Source organism: Ochotona curzoniae, unplaced genomic scaffold (assembly GCF_017591425.1).
Source record: "Ochotona curzoniae isolate NIBS_2020 unplaced genomic scaffold, NIBS_Ocur_1.0 contig_4105, whole genome shotgun sequence".
Lineage (NCBI taxonomy): Eukaryota > Metazoa > Chordata > Mammalia > Lagomorpha > Ochotonidae > Ochotona > Ochotona curzoniae.
In genome coordinates, this window is record NW_024466129.1 from 3,915,952 (window position 1) to 3,930,138 (window position 14,187).

The 14,187-nt window shown below is 40.0% G+C and overlaps 1 protein-coding gene across 1 annotated transcript in view; it reads left to right on the forward strand.

Annotated features, from left to right (window-relative positions):
• PAPPA2 (pappalysin 2) overlaps positions 1-14,187 on the forward strand; it is a 226,694-nt gene that overhangs the window by 97,814 nt on the left and 114,693 nt on the right. Inside the window, exons 8-11 of the mRNA XM_040984308.1 lie at positions 2,214-2,342; positions 6,582-6,673; positions 9,988-10,181; positions 11,723-11,869. Of these exons, the coding sequence (XP_040840242.1) occupies positions 2,214-2,342; positions 6,582-6,673; positions 9,988-10,181; positions 11,723-11,869 (562 nt within the window). The remainder of the gene's footprint in view (positions 1-2,213; positions 2,343-6,581; positions 6,674-9,987; positions 10,182-11,722; positions 11,870-14,187) is intronic.

A 14,187-nucleotide genomic window follows, 5' to 3' on the forward strand; every position in this document is an offset into this window, starting at 1 on the left:
AGCACTCACACTTTTTAAATACTGTTTTATATTGCTTGTGAGCACGCTCCATTAGCCGCAGCACAGCACACAGCGGATTCCAGATCCAAGGGCGTGCAGGGTAGTGAAACTCACCCTGGACTGAGTCACCTTGCCTAGTGTGCCACTGCTGAGGGAGCCGTTGGGCACTTGAGAGTGTGCCAGAGTCATAAAGAAAGGTAGACCTGGGGTTTACATAGCTGCTCCACATCTGTTCTCTTCAACAGACCTAGAGTAGAGAAGAGGTAATATAAAACAAAAAGTTAATGAAGACAGGAGGATAGTTTATTGGATGAATTTAAAAAAAGAAAAACATCACTTTTGAACTTCTCTAATAAGACAGTTAATATGACATTCATTTCCTAATTTGATACATATTTAATAAGAGGGCCAATAAAATCCCATTTTCTAGATGGGAAAATGGAGATTCAGCTTCAGTTGGTTGAACAGCTAGTAAGTGGAAGAATCATAATTTATGTTCAATTTTATAGGATGAGCATTCAGATTGTTAACTTAAGGTGTGTAACCCCATGTCTGAGTGCCTAAGCTTCTGACTCCAGTCTTAGGCCAATGTAGACCTCTGGAGGAAGCAGTGATAGCTCTAGTGATTGTGTCCCTGTAACCCTCATGGAAGACATGGATCACCCCGCAGGCTCCTGACTTTGGCCAGCTCAGTCCTGGTCATTGCAGGCACCAAGGGTGTTTAACAGTAGATGAGAGCTCCCTATCTCTCTCCCGCTCCCCCCAGCACTTCTCTCTGTCTTTCCCTCCCTTTCTCCTTCCCTCTCTACTTCCCTGCTTCCCTCGCTTCTCCCACTTCTTCCACACACATATATGTACACATACATACATATCTTTGTATCTCGAATACATTTTTAAAAATATGGTAATATCCAGATTTCCTACTTGGTATCATTTCTAGCCTCTGTCCTCAGTGACTCACTGCCTTTCACAGGTCATTGATGATGTAGCTACCTGCTGCTGAGCATTGCCCTGCGAGCAGTCAGCAAATCCTGACCTTGCCTCCAACCCCTTCCCTGGCCACAGAGTAGTGTGAGCCCTGGTGGCTGGACAGGAAGTGAGACAGAGACCGCCAGCACTGGTTAGGATAGAGCTGTTTTTGCTTTAGCCATACCTGTCATTCTCATCCAAGAATTGCTTCCTTGAAAGGGAAAATTAACTTGGAAACATCAAAGTCTTTCAGTGTACTTCCCATGAAAATTCCCACAAGCCTCTTAAACAAGTTTTGGAAACCCCAAGTCATTTCCTGTTTGTTGGTGGCTGTCTCAGGTGAGGGAGTGAACGCTTTGTGGTCCGACTCAAGAGTCTGCTGCGGAAGCGGGATCTTGGCAAAGGATGGAGAGTGCTAATGCAGCTCTTGCCCTGTAGGTTAACTCCCATTGCGGCTAGACTTCGACAGTATTTTTCCAATCAGGGCAGGCACTGGACAAAACAAGGATGCAGGGAAAATTGTTCTTGAAGCCAGTGGTCCCCCTTCTTGAACCCTTACTCCCTTTTACACATCCTGCTTCTCACAATGTCCACCTGGCCAGTACTCCTGGGTTCTAGAGAGACTGCTCCTACCTCGCTCCTGCATGTCAGCAATGGCAGCTCCATTCCTGGGAAGTAGTTGCATGCTTTTCCAATGCTCAAATTGGTTAAACCATCAGCGAAGTGAAAACAGAAGGTGTTTTCATGCCTTCTGTAACACAGTTGCTCTTATTCTGAAGTATTTAAGTCTCCTCAAGACAAAATTATCCTGAGAAAACTGAGATGCAAAGATTTAAGAGAGACTGCTAGCTCCAACTCTGAAACTCTTTTTCTTTTTTTTTTCTTCTTCTTTCTCTCTGTCTTCTTTCATTACAGATGCCAAAGACTAAATTTCAATAGTTTTGTTTTAGTTCAGAAAAGAAACACACTTGAGATACCATCCTCTTAGATTGTTTTCTGGGATTGTTAAAGGTGATATTAGTTCAACCAATATTTATTGCACATCTGGTATGGGGAATATGGAAATGAATTTGGTTTCCAACATGATGTTGCTGTTTAAGACTATGTGCCATCATCTTTGTGACAGGGACAAGTTCAGCGTCTATATTCTTTAGAGTTGTTACCTTGAACTCCTCCAAAGCATTTGCAAAAGATGCAGGGTGTCTCTGTTGGTGCTGTGGTGACAAGTCTCTTGGTCTTCACAGGGAAGTCATGCCCGGACAAATGTATCGCTACCAAGTCCAAGCTGTAGCTGGAGCAGAAATTGGAGAAGCTTCGCCTCCCCTGAGTCACATCCATGGAGCTTCTTATTGCGGAGATGGGAAGGTGGAGAAGTGAGTACTGGAAGTTTGAGGGATTCACAAGCAAGGGCTCTCCGTCCTGGTCTTCACATACTGTGTTCCAGCATGAGGCTAGAAGAGCAAGTGCTAGATTCATCTTTGATTTTCCGTCATATTACAGTGACCTAGTTTAGATTCCCCAGACCAGGGATCTAACCTCCCATTTGAGGTTGGTTTCTTTTGGAAGTGTTGAGAATAAAGCAATACATGACTCTAGTGTTGAAACTTGCAGTTTGCAAGTGCACTTATGCAGTCATGGATGTTTCCACACAGTTATGGAAAGACAGATTTTGTTTAGAATTCATCTCAGAGTGTTGAAGTCCTGGAGCTGGTTTTCTGGGGGTCCTCTTTACTCTTCTGAACAGTTCACGTAAGTATCACTAAGCAGACATGGAATCACTCCTCTGGTTTCTTACATTCCATGTTCCTTCTCCTGAATCCACTCTAGTTTGCCTATAATATTCCCAATATTAGAACTGGAAAAAAAATCTCAAGGCAGGAAAATCTGTCACACTATGTCAACTTACCACTAGTATGCCTGCAACTGAATGTATTATATGCATAAAGCTGCTAGAGCAAGAGGCTAGAAGACCAAGCACTAAGATTTGCCTGAGATTCATATCTTATTGAAATGGGTTATTTTAAGTTTCCCAGATCAAATGAACGTATATTGTATTTTGAAATCCCAATGGAATCAACTGTGCAGCCTTTCTTGGGATTTCATGTCATCATTTAGTGCAAATCTCTTTCTTTTCATATAAGTGTGAAAAGCAGGGGCCCAGCCTTGTGAGTGCAAATTGCCATCTGTGATCTGGCATCCCATATAAGCATTGGCTGGAGTCCAGCTGCTCTTCTTCCAATTCAACTCCCTGTTCTTGAGTTTGGGAAAGCAGCAGAAGGTGAATCTACTCTGCCACACAAGTGGAAGATCTTACTGGAGTTCCAGGCTCCTGGTTGTGTCCTAACTTTTCTAGGCTTTGTGGCTATTTTGAAACATTAGATAGAAGTTCTTTCTACCTCTGGGTCTTGGTCTGTAACATTGCCTTTCAAATAAAACAAAATAGTATGAACAGTAGCTATTCCTGTCTGGTATATGGACACAAACCTTGCTAGTTTGTGGCCATCTCCTGCCTCTTTAAGCATCCCACTCAGCTTCCTCCATTCCATCTCAAAACAAAATTTCTCCCTAAGGTGGATCACAAATTCACAGAATGAGTCAAATTGTCACTACTGCTTCTTTGCTGGTTCTGGATGCTTCATTTTAAGTCTGCAGCCTACCAGTTCAGGTTTTTGGGGACTGGTGTACCTCCTTGATTCTGGCAGAGCTGTCATTCAACATACTCCTCTTTCCTGTATCCCAGAATCTTCTAAGATGATTCCCTGATGGTTGCCATCCTGAATCCCAGAATGCCACACCTGTTGATGTACAAAGAACACTCTTGTTAAATAGCGTTTCATTGGACACATCCCTCCTCCCAGTATCCCAGAGTCTCCTAAGATGATTCTCTGATGGTGGCCATCCTAAACGTCAGGGTGCCACACCTGGGTAACAGAGAAAGGACACTCTTGTTAAATGGGTTTTGCACAGTTGCTCCTGTGCTCTGGTAAATTTCCTTATCAAGACATCCTGTGTTTTCTCTCAGGGTAGAGAACTTAGCACTGCTGTTCAGCCAGGGCTATTTCTGAATCAAAGTTCTGCTTCAGTTGTGGGCATCCAATAATATAGAGAGCTAAGAGACACAAATTAGTTCATTCTCTTGGGTGTCATTTATCACTAAGAGCATTGAAACAGACATAACAGATGGTGCTGAAATTATGGGCAGTTATCATCTGCTCAGTGGCACCTTGGCCATCTAACCTGGGATCCAACAGACACTTGTGGTTCCCAAGGCTTTGAAATGCAGCATATCCAACTACAAAACTGAAGGTTTAATTCCATTTCTTTTATACCACCTAGTTTAAAAGCTAAAATAGATATAGTTATGGTATTGGAATACCCTTGAGAACATTTTGAGCAACTTTGATAGCTTTGAGCTTTTTCTTTAATTATATATATTTTTATTGACTTGCGAGTCACAGAGAGGAACTCCTCCATCTGCTAGCTCAGTCCACACACTTCCACAAGAGCCAAGTGAGAGTCAGGAACTGGATGCAGCACTCCTATGTGGGTGGTGGAAACCCAGCTGCCTCCCGGGATGTGCACCAGCAGGAAGCTGGAATCAGACGTGGGTCATGGGCTCAGCTTCAGGCACTGTGGCATGGTTTGTGAGTGGCACGAGTGGGGTCTTAACTTCCAAGCCAGATGCCCATCCAGCAATCATCTGGGCAGTTGAGCATAAATGCAGAATAAAGATATGTTGAAAGAAAAAATACGCACTAGATTTCATTCATCTGAAAAGTGAGAATGTAACATGCCTCATTAATAACTTTATACTGATTCCAAGTTGGAATGGTACTTTGAATATTTTCACTGAAATGTATTATTAAATTAATATCCTGTATTTCTTTATAATGACTAACAGAATAATAGAAATCATATATGTGATTCTTTCCATTTCTGTTGGTTATCTCTGCATATGGTTGTATTTAAAGTATTCAGATTATCTTTAGAGTGAAGATACAAAGTTGCCAGATTGAAAGATCAGATCCTGAACCTGATGTTGGAAAACTACTGATGTGTTAGCTCTCTCTTCAAAGATGATGAAATCAAGGCAGAAACACTTTACGGGCTGCCTGGATATCACACATCAGATAAGGCACCCTGTGGCCTTCATGTAGAGAAAGAACTGAAAGCATCTTTATTTCCTGCAATTTCACTGTTTTAAATACCTCTTTAATCTTTTCTTCACTTCATATTTAACATATTTAACATATGGTTATTATATCATTGCAGTTACTACATTATTTTAATTCATTTTAAAGCATTCTGATAATTGATGATTTAATCCATTCCTTTGAGGGATAGTTTAAACAATGATTAGAGACATTAGTAAAGTCCTGTGTTGGAGAACACACAAGTGTTATGAAACTGTCTGTTGAATGAAAATGCATATTCTTCCTGTACATGTTGAATAAACAAAGCAAACCGGTTTTTGCAAGGCCTTATTCTTGGTTCTACTAGAGGGACTTCAACCAGTTTTCTGCTTTGTTTTCACATAATCCTTTGTGCCCTCATCGCTATAATCAACCCCGATTTAGTTGTCAGGTATATAAGCATTTGAAGTTCAGAGCATCACATTTCTGCTGTTTCTCCCCTACAATATACACCATCAAGACATTAGGAGCAGCAGGGAGGAGTACAAAGATTGAGCCCTACACAGACTGACCCAGTGAAGGACCTACAAGGCCTGCTGAATTTCTTGGTGTACAAACAGGAGGCTCAAAAAAAAAGCAGCATCATAGCCTGCATCTACACAGGAAAAAAAAAAAAACAATGGAAACAGAAATAGCACATAATGCTGAAGAGAATGCAAAAACACACATGCAAAATTTCTCTTACAGCCGATTGGTTATCTCTATGTTCAAACTTTTATATTTCAATTTTATTTGAAAGGAGAGGAGATACAGAAAGAGAGAGAGACAGAAGACAGACAGAAGACAGACAGAGAGAGAGAGAGAGAGAGAGAGAGAGAGAGAGAGAGAGAGAGAGAACGTGAGTGCCAGGTCAAAGCCAGGAGCTTGAATCTCAATGAAAACCTCTCACCAAGGGTGGCAGAGATTGAAGTATTTACCCCATCATCTGCTGCCTCACAGGATGGACATTAGCAAGTGATTGGAAAAGGAAGCTATGAGACTTAAACTAGGCACACTGATGTTGGATATAAGCATCCCAAGTGGCAGCTTTGTTGCTGTGACAAACATCCAGTCCTAACTCGCGCTTTGAAGACCCTACTCCTTCTCGGTCATAAGTTCTTGTAAGAGCCACACTGTGGAGGCTGCTTCATGTCTCCTGAATGCTTCTGAGCCATGAGCTACTTGACTTCTGGAAATTGTCACTGCCCCTGGCACATGCCAATCGACAGTCAAAACTGAAATGGTTTCCATTTTTAACATCTATGGACTTGATTTCGTTTCTTTTCTGTAAAAGCGTTCTGTTAACTCCTACCCTTTAACATTGTGTACATCTTTTCTAAATCATGATGTATATTAAAAACTTACAAGTGATGGTAGTTTGGACATGAAACCTCATTTAAATGAAGTATGTATGGATATGTACAATTTTGTACCTGCTAGGAGCCTGGGAGAAGAGTGTGATGATGGAGACCTCCTGAGCGGTGATGGGTGCTCAAGGGCCTGTGAACTAGAGGAAGGATTCCACTGTGTGGGTGAGTTCAGGCACTCTTGCCTGCAGTTCTGTTTTATCTTTTGCACAGGTCTCAGAACATTATTTTGTAAATTCTTAATATCTTGTCATGAGTCATTTATAGATGAGAGTAGTCATCACATAGCATTTGATGTATTCAACATACTTCTTTTTCATATATGTCATCTCACTTCTTTTCGCATATGTTATCTCACTTTATCCCTATAGTAACTATGAGAAAAGAAAACAGAGGCACAGATAAAAGTGTTAGTCAGGATTTGAACCCAAGGAGTGTAACGCCAGAACCTGTATGTTAAGCCCTTGGGTAATAATGCTTCTTGATTTACAATTAGTAAAGATTTCTCCTGGATCCTCACATGTAACACCAAAACATCAGGTAAGCAGCACATGCAGGCTCTAGTACACAGCAAGGAAACATGTAAGGCAGTGGGGATGCAGGGTCCTTTTGGGTGGCAGTGTTTCATAGATGAGATCATGGAGGACACCTGAGAGCCATACCGTGAAGAATCACTGGGGGTAAACAATAACGAGGTGTCTTTGACTCTAGAATCTTGCCGTCAAGGGAGGCAGTCCACAGAACTTCCCTCCACTCTGACTCGTGTGGTCATCCACAGGCTTCATTAACGCAGACTGAATTCCGGTCCCATCTGCATATATCACAATGACTCTATGATACATAAACACACATCAACATTATTTTAAAGAACAGTGCATGTGAAAATATTTTATGTCTCCCAATCTTCAGATAACAAAGGGTGATAGTCATAAGTACATAAAACACAAGAGAATGTTAAGGTACTGCAAAGAGCATGTGAATGCCCCTGCCTTCTAGAGCTAGAGCAGAATCATAGAATCATAGAATCTTGGTAACTGCCTGCATCCACCCATCCGTCCATCCATCCTTTCATCCATCCATGCACTTATTCAATTGACAAATGTCCATTGTCTATGTTGTATTCAGGGTCAGCACATATTCAGTTGCAAGTGTGGTACAGGTCTTGTTCCTTCATGCATATGGTTTAGAGTGAGTCAGAGCCCAGTTTCACTCTCTTATGAAACCCTGTCTAGAAATCCCCGAGATGTGCAGTTCCAACAGTGCAAAAATATATCGAGATTGGCAATTTCACTTAGAAATGGCCCGATTGTTATAGAATGTTTTTTCTTTCCCTTTTGTACCCCTGACACATTTTGTTTTTTATGAAACTGGGTGTCAGGATATTTTAGTGACTCTTCTAAAGGTGTACGGCAAGGTGTCTGAAGCGCCAGCCCAGGAACTCAGCTTTCTTCAGCATTCATCAAGTGCATTTTCCTTGCTATGAAACTACAGGAGGATACACATTTTTTCCTTGTTTTATTTGACTACCATTCAGATATTTGAAATGCCTCCCCATTATTCTCTTTTCCAATCCAAACACCCCCTCGTGTGATTAGGTTTCCAGACCCTTTGCTATTCACCCCAACCTGGCATGTTTCCTGTGCTCAATGCCCAGAAAGAATCCAATACTGCAGATGTGGTCTGGCTCTGCAGAAAACACTGAACCGATTAACTCCATCTTCTGTACACAAGCATTTGCTAATGCCACCTCTGTTTTCATCATTTCTTTTTGGTAGCCACATAGTGGTCTCTTTCTGAACATAAATATATATTCTGTAGATGATGTGTCTTCCCCAGTGCAGCTCAAGTCTCACTCAACTTTAATGCAGTCCATGCTTTGTTTCTATTATATTGGATCCCATAAGGTTTAGCTTATACTTTCTTGGTCTCCAACCCCAGTAAGATTATATCTAAATTATTTTAACTATGTGTAAATACTATGTTTAAAACTATATTGAAATTATTTACAGGGTAAAGGCGAAAAAGATACTTTTCACCATGAGATATCTTTTTCAATAAGTAGTAAGTTCAACACAGGCTAAGCATGTAATACTACTATTTCTCAAAATATTAGGATAGAAGGAACTGTTGTGACGTGTATTTTCCGTAGTCTATTATTTTTGTATGCAGCTGAAAAAAAATCACAGTCAACACTTTAGAGTACATGGTAAAAATAAAAGACACACAGGAGCAAAAAGTTGTAGTCATTGGAGAGAGAGAAAATGAAAGCTAAAAGCTATACATACACACACACACACATATATATAACGTGTATATGCACCTAGATAAAATGGTATATATATATGCACATAGGTGTGTGTTCTTAGAAGTAAATTTCAAACAGGTTATAGAAAGTTGGATTAAAAGGTTAGTTTATTTGAAGCCCCAAATTTTGAAATATAGAAATATGAGAGATCTTGCAAAACTTAACGAAAAAAAAATGCATGTTATGAAAAAAAAAAAACCTTGCAAGAATCTCCAAAACATTCTTGGCTCAATATGGATTTATATTTCAATTCTGTTTTCCCAAGCCAGGATGTGTGTGCACATGTGTATGTATTTGTGTGCGTGCATACATGTGTTTTATGCATGCCTGTACAAGTGAGGTGGTGCAAATCATTATTGGAAAGTTATTCCAAATGCATATATTTTGTTTTTAGGCCAATAGTTTTAAACCAAACAGTGGCTTATTAGTTGCTAATAGAGAAATAAATGATAAAGGGTCTTGTATTTAAGGAAATTATTCAGGAAAATAATGTGTAACGGTATGTTGAGGAGCAGCTGATAAATTCCTGAAACACGCTTGCATTATTATTGTGAAAGCAAAACAATAAAATGAATGCTATGGTAAGAATGCTCTTCAACAACGAGTTACAGAATCTGTACATAGATTTTAATTTATTTTACATCTTGCTTTTATTTTCATGCCCTTATCTGTAAGTACAAAATGTAAATTAGAATTATTCTACTAATGTTAATTATCTCAATTTTAATGGGAAGTGCTCAAGATAATACATACATAAGTCACTATAAACTTGGAATCCCTATTGTTCAGTTTCAGAGCAATTACACTATTGAAACACAATTCAACAGCAAAATATGATTGAAAATAAATTTCTCAAACATTTCAGAGACCAGAAGACATTCAAATATAAAATACAGTAAGCCATTTGCTTTCATTCTGTTTTACACTTACCTCCCTCCTATCTCCAACTTTCCCACACACTTCCAATTTCTTACATCCAGAGGCAGCTCTATGGTTCCTGTCCCTTCCACGCCAATGCAGTTCCTTTCCAGATCTGTTTTACCTTTTGTGTGTTGGGGTGTGGCTGGCGATGAGAGGATTCAAGCTTATGGGCTGGAAAAGAAACACTGTGAGCCCTCATTTTCCCATGAGATACAAAAACACTGTTCGAGTGCCATGTCTTGTGTCTTGGCAGGGGAGCCAAGCCTTTGCTACGTGCATGAAGGAGATGGAGTCTGTGAGTCTTTTGAGAAGAAGTCCAGCATCACTGACTGCGGCCTCTATACCCCCAAAGGACATTTGGATCAGTGGGCTGCCCAGGCGCACTCCCCTTATGAAGACACCAAGCAATGTCCCGCTGCCTTGGTAACTGGAGAACCTCATTCCGTGGTAAGTTAAGCCAGATGAACAGCATCTAGGCCAAGCAGAGTTGTCTGGTGACTTGTTAAGTGATCTCCCTGCATCCCTATAGGCAGCTTATGTTTGATTCCAGATTTTGGCTAGATTTTGTGCTCACTGATCTTAGAACAAGAAAACTTCTAAATTACTGATGAAATCCTATCCCACAGACCCTTACTAGTTGTCATCCAGGAATACTTGGCTATGCAAGCACTCCAAGCCATGTACACGACTCTCAACGTGTAAATTAGACTTGGGCTTTTGGTTTGGGAAGAAATATTTTCACAGAAGTAAAAGAAGCATTTAGGGTATTAGGGTCTTAAGACTGAGGTACATTGCTGGTAAAACTATTAATACCCTATTGCTATTATTACTAAATTATATTGAACAGGTCACTTAATCTTTGTGGATTTCAGTTTTCTCATGTGTAGGATGGGCGCAGCAGCTAAACTTTTCTACTTGTCATACAATAAGCAGTATAGTCCTTTCACAGAAATGACGTTTATTTCTCTAGGTATAGGTGAGGCCAGGATAAAGTCTTTGAATTCTAGAAGAAACATCACCAAGGAGATTGGGAAGCCAGCCAAGACTGCTGCAAGGATTCAGGGGTGTTGTCAGGAGCCCTGGTATTTCCCACATTCCTGTTCTGTATTCATTGCCTTGCAACTTTGTTCCCCCTGCTCGCAGCAGGACTGCTGTCCTTGAGACAGGAAGTCAGTATTTCAAGAAGGACGAAGAGAGTAGGCCAGAGGGAAATAGTTATGTGCCAGCTGAGTCTCTCCTTTTTAATTGTGAAAATGCCATCACTTCTGCAAGTTCAGCACCGTAATTGGATTTCTACCCACATGTGTTTGGCAAAACCCAGGACTCTTTATCACCCACAGTTGTCAAGACCCCTGTGGAAATGAATATTTATATGCCTATACTCTCACCTTGAACAAAGCTGTGGAGTTTGTTCCTAGGAAAGCAAGAGGAAATAGACATTATTCAGCAATGAGCTGCTTCTATTACACCTCTCAACAAAGATCAGGCACCTTTTGACAGCCTGGCACTCGATGCTGGGAAGCAGGGGAGGACTCTGACTTAGTGACCGCTCTCTGAAGTGGCTTTTAGTGTAGCCTGTGTCTTCCCTAAAGGAAGCGGGGGAAATTTCCTGGAGTTTTGCTTTTCTGGCTCCTTTGCTTGTGGTCCCCTAAGTCATCAGCTTCTTCACCTTTGAGTCCGGCCTGGGTGTTTTGGTGGAAAACCTGCAGTCCTCCTGGAATGCTTCTGTAGCTAAGCCTTGGATGGATGACCTGAAATGTGCCCGGTCTGTTGGATCATAGAGTACTAAGAGTTGTCCTATGTGACTGTCTCCCCTGCCAAATTGTACCTTGAGATGAACAGAATCTTTGGTGAAGCTCTACATTGTACGCTTCTGCTTGCCAATAGTATGATCATTAGGTGCTCAAAAAGGTTTGAACTGGAAATTTCATTGTCTTTACTCATCTCTCACACTCCCAACTTAATTCTTGGTCAAAATTGCATTTCAGATTTGCACCTCGTACCATCCAGATTCTCCCAAGCAACGTCCCCTCACTGCCTGGTTTCCCTGTGTTACCAATGGAAGCAAATCTCAGAATGAAGGCCGTGAGAAACCAGAAGGTAACCTGGAGAGAGAGGATGAGGTTTGGCTCCAAGTAAGTGACCTGAATAATTGGTTTAAACACTAGACATAGGGTGTTTGAGTGTTTGTGTACGTGTGTGTGTGAGAGAGAGTGCATGTGTGGGGTCTTCAAAAAATGCATGAAAAGCCACACTATGAAAAACAGCTATGCTGTATGAATTCATAATTTCAATTTTGTGCATCAAAATAAATATATTTCCTAATTCTATCTTCATGGACTTTTTTGGAGATTCTTAAATTTGAAGAGGCACATTTAAATGACTAAACAGGAAATTTCCTTTCGTTCTCTCAATTTTTCATTTTGAATTTATTTACACCTCTTCTGAGTTTTTAAACTTTCTCCATGAGCAGCTGGCTTTCAAATTTCAGTCTGAGTCTCTGAGATGTAAACAGCACAGGAATCATAAATGCATATTGTCCCCTTTGGTCATCATGAAGACCAATACTAAGGCATGGATGTTGCTCCACAAGGATCTCATGCATCTTCTAGGTCTGCATACAACAGCGAAGACTTCCACTTACGTGGGCTTCACCCATTCACTCACTCCATGAGAACAGCTGTATGTGTGTGCTTTGGGGCCTGATTGTCTCGTTCTCACCGTTCCGGTTCTGAGATTCACTCCTACCATTTCACTTATTAGTAGTTTTGTTCCTTTTCACTGCAATACGGTATTCCAGGGTTTGAACTCGCCATCTATGTAAACCTTCTAATGTTGCTATTCTCAAGCATGTTTGTAGATATGTTGACAATTTGGGGATATTTCCAGGTTTTCTTTAGTGTGCTTTTGTAAATCATTCTGTCCTAAGCATTTCTCTGCATTTCTTGTGGTGAATCTATCTATTTTATCTATCTATCTATCTATCTATCTATCTATCTATCCATAAAGATGAATGTAATTGGAGCTTTTAGATGGTAACTAGATCAAGTTTGCTAAATAATCCTGAGTAATGGTCAACATTGATTCTTCAAATTTACACACTGCCCAGGCATTTATGAATGTTTAAATTGCTTCAGTTTCACCGACACTTGGCATGTTAACTTAGCCGAAACCACTCTGCTGTTGCATCAAGGTAGCATCCTCTCAAGCTTTGACTTGGATCACGTGTTGACTCATGAGACCTGGAGTCTTTTGGGGTGATTTGTAGCAATTTTAAAGAAAGCATTCACTAGTCTTTGATCAATTTTCTATTGTATTGTGGGTCGTTGTCTTCCCAATTTGTGTGATTTCTTTGTCATTTTCTAGCTATAAATGTTTTTTCGGTCATATGGTCTTTAATATCATCCAGCACTCAGTGTTTAGCTTTCCCTCACTGCTCATGTTACCTTTAGGTGAAAACGTCAGTCAGACTAATGTCCATGTCCAATTTATCTCTTTGCCCCTTCATGCTCAGTGTTTTTCTATATTGTGATAAGAAATACATATATGCTACAAAGATATGCTGTCCCATATCACTTCCTAGAAATGGATTATTTTGCACTTTCTGTTTAATGCTGCAGTTTAGCTGAAATTTTCACACATTGCCTGATCACAGTCAGTAAATCTAGAACTGCTTTTATTGAAAACAAAACAAAACAAACAGCAACAACAAAAAACTCATTGTGCCTCACTATGTCACCTTGGTGTACATCAGCTGACAACATGTATGTGGGCGTTTGTTCATTGGTTTTATATCTGTATATAAGTTTATATATTTTTTCTAACATTAGTGTATAATCTTATTGCTGTACATGTTTAATGTCTTCCAATCTAACCTAATTCTAAGTCTTTGTTCACTTTTGTCCACATTTTTGGCTCTATTTTATATAAATATTGTCAGCATATCACATCTGAGCAAAATGGGTGCAGTTCATGGAATATAAAGTCAAAGTGAGAAGTTTTCTTTTTCCTCAATTTTTCGTATGAATACTTGATAGTTTTCTGGGAAAACAGTAGGGTTTCATTACATGATTGTTTTGTATCTATTGATGTTATCATATTCCTTTCCCTTCTTCTGTTAATATCTTGACATATTAATGAACTTCCAAATCTTTTATCAAGCTTAGATACCTGGAAAGCTGATAATGACATAGGAAGGATGTAGAACACTTAAAAATATTTTGCTAAGCATTGTCTATATTCTTTAGAGATTGCCTGCTTCTCTATTTTATTGTCTTGTGACGTTGTATGGTCAAGGCTAGGTATCACTCTTAAATTTCTTCTGCCTCTTCCTCCTCCCTACCCGTTCTCTGAAGAATTTCGTGAAGGGTTAATATTAATGTTTGACTCTTTCACCAGTGAAGCTATTAAAACTTGGAATTTTCTTTCAGGAAAAAATAAATATGGACTATAT